The sequence below is a fragment of the Carassius auratus genome, chromosome 22, assembly GCF_003368295.1.
Source record: "Carassius auratus strain Wakin chromosome 22, ASM336829v1, whole genome shotgun sequence".
Classification (NCBI taxonomy): domain Eukaryota; kingdom Metazoa; phylum Chordata; class Actinopteri; order Cypriniformes; family Cyprinidae; genus Carassius; species Carassius auratus.
The window spans coordinates 12,189,737-12,198,576 of record NC_039264.1 but is presented as its reverse complement, the minus strand read 5'-3'; the positions used below and the strand labels follow the sequence as shown (position 1 = coordinate 12,198,576).

General features: G+C 34.5%; 1 protein-coding gene across 1 annotated transcript; it reads left to right on the top strand.

Annotated features, from left to right (window-relative positions):
* The first annotated feature begins 4,281 nt into the window (after nt 1–4,281).
* tm4sf4 (transmembrane 4 L six family member 4) lies at nt 4,282–6,789 on the top strand. Its single transcript, XM_026197766.1, has 5 exons — nt 4,282–4,565; nt 4,887–4,976; nt 5,319–5,476; nt 5,564–5,747; nt 6,331–6,789. Exons 1-5 carry the CDS (start codon nt 4,392–4,394, stop codon nt 6,337–6,339), a joined length of 615 nt encoding a protein of 204 aa, XP_026053551.1. The 5' UTR covers nt 4,282–4,391; the 3' UTR covers nt 6,340–6,789.
* The last annotated feature ends 2,051 nt before the right edge of the window (nt 6,790–8,840 follow it).

Below are 8,840 nucleotides of genomic sequence, written 5' to 3'. Positions count from 1 at the left end.
GTCTCGGTTACGTATGGTAATGCTCGTTCCCCGAAGGAGGGAGCGGAGACGCAACATCCCGTCGCCATGGTTGCTGTACCGCTGCTGAGCTGCCGGGTCTCCGGCTCAGCTCCTAAGCATAAACCTGGTATGCATTGCACCTGCTACCTTCTTATACTCACACAGTGATCAGAGGCAGCTGGATACAATAATTGCATGCCAATGTGCATTGGCTCGTTTAGTTTACACTCTAAGTAGATTGGTCTATCGAACCCATTTTGTGTCGGTCACTGATGTGGCGTCTCCGTTCCCTCCTTCAGGGAACGAGGGTTACCATACGTAACCAAGACTTTCTTTTTTTATGCTTAGTATCTGGCAGTTATTTGAGAAAAAAATCTATAGAGCGCCCAGAGAATGTTTGTACAGCTCAGGAGCAAATAATGATTGATTTGGTGCAGCATGTTTTAAAAGTGACTTTAGAGAGTGTACAAGGAGAACAACAGAGGACCTAAGACAGAGCCTTGGGTCACACCATATTTCACTTATGTTAGGTTTGAAATGGTAGGATGTACTGTAAGTTTACATCTATAATTTTGGCAACATAATTCTCCAGACATTCATGAGAACGTAACAATCATAAGGGTCTGATTCAACAATGATTGCAATTTATTACTTCGACAACTGTTCTGTCATGATTTCTTCATAAGTTTAATGTAAGAGTTTTAAAGCTTTGTGTGTAGTTAAGCACATCCTGTCTTATAATAGGCATGTTTTGTCAATTTGTCAATCAAATCTGATTTTATAAGGTTGAAAAACAGTGCTAAATGCAAATGCTAGTAATACAATCACAGATAGTTAGAATTTGCTAATTTTATAGCTGAATAGTTTTAACAAAGGAAAACAGGATGTTACCCATTTACTTTTTTTAGTGATGTGAAACAGATGAAACGGTCTGATTCAAATCTGTATCCAGCAACAGACCCATGAATAAACATTATAGTATACTTTAATTTAATAACTTATAGAGACTTATCACGAGTATGTTTTGTGGTAAACGTGACAAAATGTACCACTAACAAGTGTTTGTGATATTATACTCACTCTCAACTTTGACATATGCTAGATAAATCTTTTAATCTTACAACAGTGTGTAATAATTATGGTGATCATAAATGGGATGGTCTGATGTTTTACTAGCATCATTACTGATAACAATGAGAAGACTTTAGTGTATATATTTGTGTCTCTTTATATCAGTGTGTCTACATTTATTTTCTGTTTGTCACTCACTGTGTCCAGCTTAAAGATCACAAATAAATGAACAGGCCAAAATACATTTATCTAGTCTTGTAACGTGGTGTGTTATATCTGCATCTTATTTACAGAACAATGAATTGAATTTAAACGCAATTTTTAGGGAGAGTGGGTGGGAAATCAGAGTAAAAATAAACTGATTTGCTGATAGGCGCATTTTGATGATGTAATCATGTGAGTTTTGTGTGAGTGCATACTTTCAAGTGTGTGTCTCAAACAACTTACCAATAAGTAACTAACCTGTCATGGAAACTGTTGCTCTGGGCAACGTGCATGCATTGTATTCATGTGCATCAATTTTTTAATTGATTTACTACTGACTTCCCTCCCACCTCTGATAAGATTTGAGTTATAGAGAAGTCCTTTGGACCTGTCGGTCTTATCATTGGCCACTGAAGACAACACACCCTGCAAATGGGGAATGGTCCGAGCACACTTCTGTGAGCAGGTCTGATGACGAGATGTGTGAAGTTCAGATTGTGATGCAGTGATGTTACACAATCACGCTTCTCACTATACACACTGCTCAAATTAAATACACTTTTATAGACCATAATAACACATTATTATATGGTCATATAATGTCATCAGGATACTTTATTTTAAGATTCACAAAGCAAGGTTGAAAGGGGTCAAAAGTAGCATTCGACATTTTTGACTATACTATTAGGTAAAATGCTGTCAAACATATTTGATATGTTATGTCAACTAAATGATTTGTCAAAGACATAAGCTGTTAATTGCCTCAAGTTATTACATTTATAGAAAAAACAGCAATGTGAAAAACATGTTATTACACATTTATGAACTAAATGTAATCATAAATAATGTAATGGTCATCATCATCTCAAGGAACAATTGTTCTAAATTAATTCTAACTTAATCATCAAACTTAGTTTGGGTGGATAATGGTTAATGTTCAATCCCCATCCTAGCACAGAATGGCCCACAGTCTTTCAATCAAAAATATCCCGGGGAAGCCCTGTGAGACCAGTTTTAGAAAGAAAAAAAAAAAAACTAATCTGAAATAAATGAAAGATGAAAAATAAAGCTACTAAATGAAAATAAATAAAAAATTTAAACCGAACTCAAGCAGAAGAAGGATTAAATGACAATTAAATGACAAGCACATATACCTTGCTAAAAATAAATGACTAAATATAGATAGACATAGAAAAATTGCAAAAAACTTGTAAAAGACCTTGACAAAATTACTAAAATTAAGATGAACACTGAACACTGAAACATAAATGAACATAAAACTACAGTTTTAATAGAAATAATAGTAAATAGTAACAGAAAACTATAAACTATAACTATTATATAAATAGTGTAATTTGAAATTTGAAATATTATTGAATACTATAATAGTATATAACAAAACCAAAATAACTCTATAAATGATATGCTGTATACAGTATAATCCTCATACAAAAAAACATACTATATTTAGAATATAATGCCACCATTACACAGTTCATGGTGAAAAACAAAACAAAAACAAGAAAAAAAAAAAAAAAAACATTTTTCCGAAGTTTAAAAGATTATTGAAAGATTGTGTTGAGAGGAATGACGAATGAAAGGGGAAACTCCTAGAAAAGTAATGCAGATATTCCATGGAGTGACCCTGGGAACTGTTCCAACCATTCACTGAGTGAACAGCCAGGATCGAGATGAGGATATTCAGGGTGTGGAGGGTCACAGGGCTGAGCTGTTATTCAGCCCCGCCAGTGGATATATTTAAAACATGATCAAGTGCTATTTTATTTTAGCCAATGTGTGCGTGATGAAATTTCCTTCATGTACTGGCAGAACCCTGTTCACATGATTCAACTTCAAATTTTCTTTGAATGCAGGAAGTTGTTTCTAGAGGTTTTAAAGAGTGGGAGGGACATTTTTATCTTTGGGAGCATTTGATTGGTTTAATAATATTTTTTAACTTGGTCTGATGAGTACTATATGTGTGCCAGATTAATAGTAGACACATAAATATGTATGTCTAATTTGTTTTGGTCCATTAGTTTTCCTTCTATGTTTGTGATATGTTCATTATAGTTCCCTGTGTTGATTTCCTCATTTGTTGTCATAGTTACTGATTGATTACTGCACCTGTTCCTCGTTCAGTTTGTTATTTCCTGTATATTTAAGCCCTCAGTTTAGTACTCCTTGCTTCATGTGAAGTTGTTATTTTCTCCTATTTTTGTTTTGTTATTATATCCACCTCACCTCTTTATTGCCATCTCTTTGTGAAAAATGAAAGTACAGTACAGCCTACTTTTATAAAACACTTATTACAGAAATAGTATACTTTCAAAGAACATACTTGAATGTAATGATTGTAATGTTTTAGAACTTTTAATGCATTAAAAAAGCATAATAGTTTATATTATATTGATTGAATTTAATTTGTAAAAACAATTAGCTTAACTTTAGAATATTTTGATCCACTTAAGTTGGATTTTAATACATCTTTAAAAGTAATTTAAGAATGACTTTCATTGTCTTGGAAATATAGGTAAAGTGCACTGCTGAATGTATTGTCAAGCATTTATGGTAACTGAGATATGCTGCCATTTCTATTGACACTTATACATTGTCTATTTAAATACATTAGTAATGAAGTATATTTGTAGTTACAATTATAATCAAGTATTTAACATGTGTATGTTAGTCAGCCGATCAAAATAGTATTCTTCTTTGATGCACAACAAAAGATTATTATTAAAAGATCATCATCCACATCATTTACCATCCAAATTTTTGTAAAATGATCATATGTGCTCATGAAATGTTTTGAAATGTTGGATGATGATCGAGTGTTGCATGTTAAGGTGAGGCCGCAGTGACTCATTGCTGATAGTATGAGGGGTCTGAATAGATGAACACACCTCTGTAGGTGCAGGACACACCACAGTTACACATTTACAGAGGGGTGTCCATCACTGACCTCACAGCAGCGGGAGAGTATAAATCCACACACGATAACTCACCTGCTCAAGCACAGGAACGGACGCCTAACCTGAACAAAGGACTCCGAGACGCCAGACACACCACACACTCTATTCTGGACTGTATTTTACTTCAGCAAAGACTGAATCATGTGTTCTGGAAATTTCGCCAAATGCCTGGGGATAACCCTCCTCCCTCTGGCCATCATCTGTGTCATCTGCAACATTATGCTGTTTTTCCCTGGCGGTACAGTAGCCGAAGAGAGTACCGACATCACGGATGAAGTCTTTTACTTTGGAGGCATCCTGGGATCTGGTGTGCTGGTGAGTGGATGCACAAATGCAAATAACTAAATAAATATAAATAAAAGAGTAAAATTGAAGACTATCAATATGGAATTTTCTGCATTTAAAAAAAAAATTCTGTAAATCCGTTAAAGAAACAGTTTAGTAAAAAGGTTTTACGAAAGATTTGCGCAGAAATTTGCTCTGTTCCTGTTTCATGAATCTTATGAATTTTTTATAATTCTTTGTAAATTTTTTATTTTGTATTTCACTATTTTATATTTATCTGAAGGCTTTATTTATTGTAGAAAAGACCTCACAGGCAAGCGCTCTTTAAGTAATGAGCTGGTCTTTGTTTAGATGATTTTCCCTGCGCTGGTTTTCCTGGGTTTGAAGAACAACGACTGCTGCGGCTGCTGTGGGAATGAGAGCTGCGGAAAACGTTTTGCGGTGAGAAAACTCTCCTTCAATTCGAACACAGAAAAAACTAAGTGCCATCTGAGTGCCATTTTCACACCATTCCTCAAAACAATGATCACGTTATTCCCGCCATTTGAGAATTCCCACCAGAAAAGGCCTGTCTGAGCGAAGTATTAGAAATATGCATTTGTATTCTCACTATTACACTACTTGCAATGAATTTCGCAACACATGCCATATAAAATCACCATTTGTGCTGTAACAAATTAAAGAAATGGGAAGAAGTATTCGGAAATTCAGACATATTACACACAGTAAAGATAAGAGTATGTTGTGTTTCAGTTTTAACATTTGGCTTGTTTTTTAATCCAGATGTTCAGCTCCATTCTGTTCGCCGCGGCCGGAGCTGTGGGCGCCGCTTACTCCGTTATCGTGTCTTGTGTGGCCATTAACCACGGGCCCAAGTGCTTCACTAACCAAATCAACGGCACTGTCGACGCGACTAACGCCACTTACCCATTTGTCGACGGGTGCGTGTTTATTATCAAACGAAATGAAATCAAGTGATAATCCAGTAGCTGTAATCTAACACCTATCACCTGATTTGGTTCTTTCAGAAACTACCTGTCCAACAGAACGCTGTGGAGTGAATGTGCAGGTCCGGGCGATATCGTCACGTGGCATCTGACCCTGTTCTCAATCCTGCTGATCACTGGTCTGGTTCAGATCGGTCTGTGTGCCTTCCAGGTGATCAACGGGCTCATCGGCACCATCTGTGGAGACTGCTGTGGCTGCTGCGGGGTACGCACACACTCTGAAAATAACAACACCATAAAGCACCCACAGGTCTTATTGATGGAAATTCAAGTGAAGTTTTTAGCATAATTTCGGGAGGAGTACGCCCATCTAATCTTCCAATTAATATCCAAGCCTCTTACCACTTCTGTTGTTATTTCTTTCGGCATCCTTCCTCCTCCCCATCTCCTCCTTTTTATGCATATTTATCTTTCTGTCTATAGGGGGCGCTGTAAAAGCTAGTGTAAAATAGCTTTGAGCAAAATCTGTTTAGATTATATAGACATAGATTAGTAAAATAAAACATAAATATGTATGTCTATTTTGTTTTGGTCCATTAGTTTTCCTTCTATGTTTGTGATAGGCTCATTTCAGTTCCCTGTGTTGATTTCCTCATTTGTTGTCATAGTTACTGATTGATTACTGCACCTGTTCCTTGTTCAGTTTGTTTTTTCCTGTATATTTAAGCCCTCAGTTTAGTACTCCTTGCTTCATATAAAGTTTTTATTTTCTCACATGTCAATTCACCATTAGTCTGACATGTTGAAATCACGTAACCTTGTTTTTGTTTTTGTTTGTTTTTCCGCAGAGCTCCTAAACCAATCAGAATGGACATGGCTCAATAACTCTTCAGGACTAATCACACATCCATATCTGTACTTCTCAACAGTTTCTCACCTCATGATGTGTATTTATACTGTTCAGGTGGATATTGTTTGCTTCCGTGTTTGCTGTATCCGCCTGATGGCTGATGGCTTATGAGGGTGACATACAGTATATAGTTATATATAGATTTACATGATATAGGATATATACTGTATTGATACATAATATAAAGAATACTGGATATTTATTCAAACTGCAAGAGAATGTTATTTTCATACAAGTATTTAGTCTTTTTTTTTCATGATGGATGAAGGGACCGTGCAAATATATGGAATATTTGATAAAAGATAACATTTTTTTCTTTTTATCTCAGGAAATTGGTTGAAATGTATTGCTATATTAGTAAAATAATATTTGACACTTAATAAACTCTTTAAAAAGCACTCCATGGCTGTCCTTGTTGCTTTACTTGCTCTTCTTGTGCCTCTCCGTCTCACTCGGCAAGGTTTTGTTTTTTCGGATAAAGCAGGAAGCAGCAGGGGGTCAGTGAGGATCTGGGAAGCACCCTGACAGACTCCGGAGTTCAGGGTTACTTCATAAACAACAGCTGGCCTGCTAAAAGATGATTTGCACAATTTTTTATAACTAGATATGCAAAGAGCATGCAATAACATGATGCACAAGCTGAAACCGCGCTTTAGAGTAGTCTACTTGATAAGAATTGTTATAACTTCTGTTGTTGAGAGAAGGCTTTCTGGCTAAAGTAAATGTTTGTTGTTCTGCCTGTGTGATGTTGGTGTGTTATCGGGGTTTTATGAGGGGAATGTTATTTTATGATGGCTTTATAGGTAACAGCTCTCATTTTCACACAGGAATGATTAACTTTATGCTCTATGATGCATGTCACTGATGCTTTATTACTGATTATCTTATCCCTGATACTTTATCTAGCTTATTGTGGCAAACGAAAAATATTTTGGCGGCATGATGGAAGATTTCAGTGCAACAGAAACGTTTCACAGCAAATAGTCAGATTTTATAGTCACTTATGCACTTATGTTCACTTATGCAGTTAAACAGTTACTAACACAAACGTAAAATCTTATTAACTTAAACTTTATTATAAATGCATAGAGAACAACTCACTCAATAAAACATGATGAGATATTATAGAAAAGAGTTTATTGGAGACGTTTTCTTACTCTCAGAAATATAAGAAATATTGCAATTTTAAATGTTTGTTTTTACTGACTTGTCATCCATGAAAGAAAGCAATAATCAAGCATAAATTTAATATAACAACTAATGCATGTGCAATTTAAAAACATTACAATACGTATGATTTTTATCTTAAATAACAATAGAAAAAAAATCTATTAAGTATTATTTTAAATCATTTAAATAGCATTTATGCTGGTATGGGTTAAGCCTTCGGCCTGTCCCTCACTGTGATTTTTATTTTACACCAGGACTTTTAATTTGCAAAATTACGGCAAAATTATATAAAAATCACATTTGCATATTGTTCTAAATACAGTCTCATTGTTAAGCAATGTTATTGGCATAAGTATGCTTTTTTTCTCAATAAATAGTATCTAGTAATGCTTGTGTCAAAATAATAATTTAAAAATAGTAATAAAAGAATACATTTCATAGCCTGAGATGGCACAATACAATTTCTTGTCATTTTAAGGTGTCATCATTTCATAGTTATATATATTAATTTCAAGTGGAAAAGGGAATAACTCATATACCCATTCATAATCTACCCTTTATATTTTGCTTTGTCCGTGCACTTTTAATTCAGCGTTATAATAGTTTGGCCTTGTGGTTCAATCAGAGAAGGAGCCAACTTTATTTACATGCCATTATAGTTAACCTATTTAAGATTAAATAAAAAAAATAATAAAAAACAACGATTCTACTTATACTGTATGTTTTCCATTTATCTACTGTACCTGGCGATTTTTCATCATTGCATGAAAGAAATAGTTTTTATCATTCATCAGAATGTTATTCGGTCTCCTCTATGCAATGCCTGCTTTTCACAATCCAATACATTTCAGATTTCTTTCTTTTTCTCGTTGAAAACCATGCTAGCAAAGTGGTTAAATACAAAATGTGATGTACATGGAAATTCACACTGACTCTGTAAAATTAAACCGCGAAACATTTAATGATGTAACCGTGTTTGCACAAAACAAAAACAAAAATGTATGCATCCCTTTTGAAAAAGAAGTCCACTTTAACATCCTTTTTAAAATAGTAAAATAAAAAATTTAATCTTTACAGCAACATTTTTTCAGACACTTGCATGTTAATAGAAATGAAAATAAACTGTATTATATTTCAAATTTATTTAATAAAATAAACTTTAGGGTGCTTCTTGAGCACATTTTCAAATGTATTTTCATTATTATTTCTATTGCCTTTGAATTATGGCTATAATATTTGCTATAAAGTGTAATGCGTAATGTACTGACAAGCATTTCA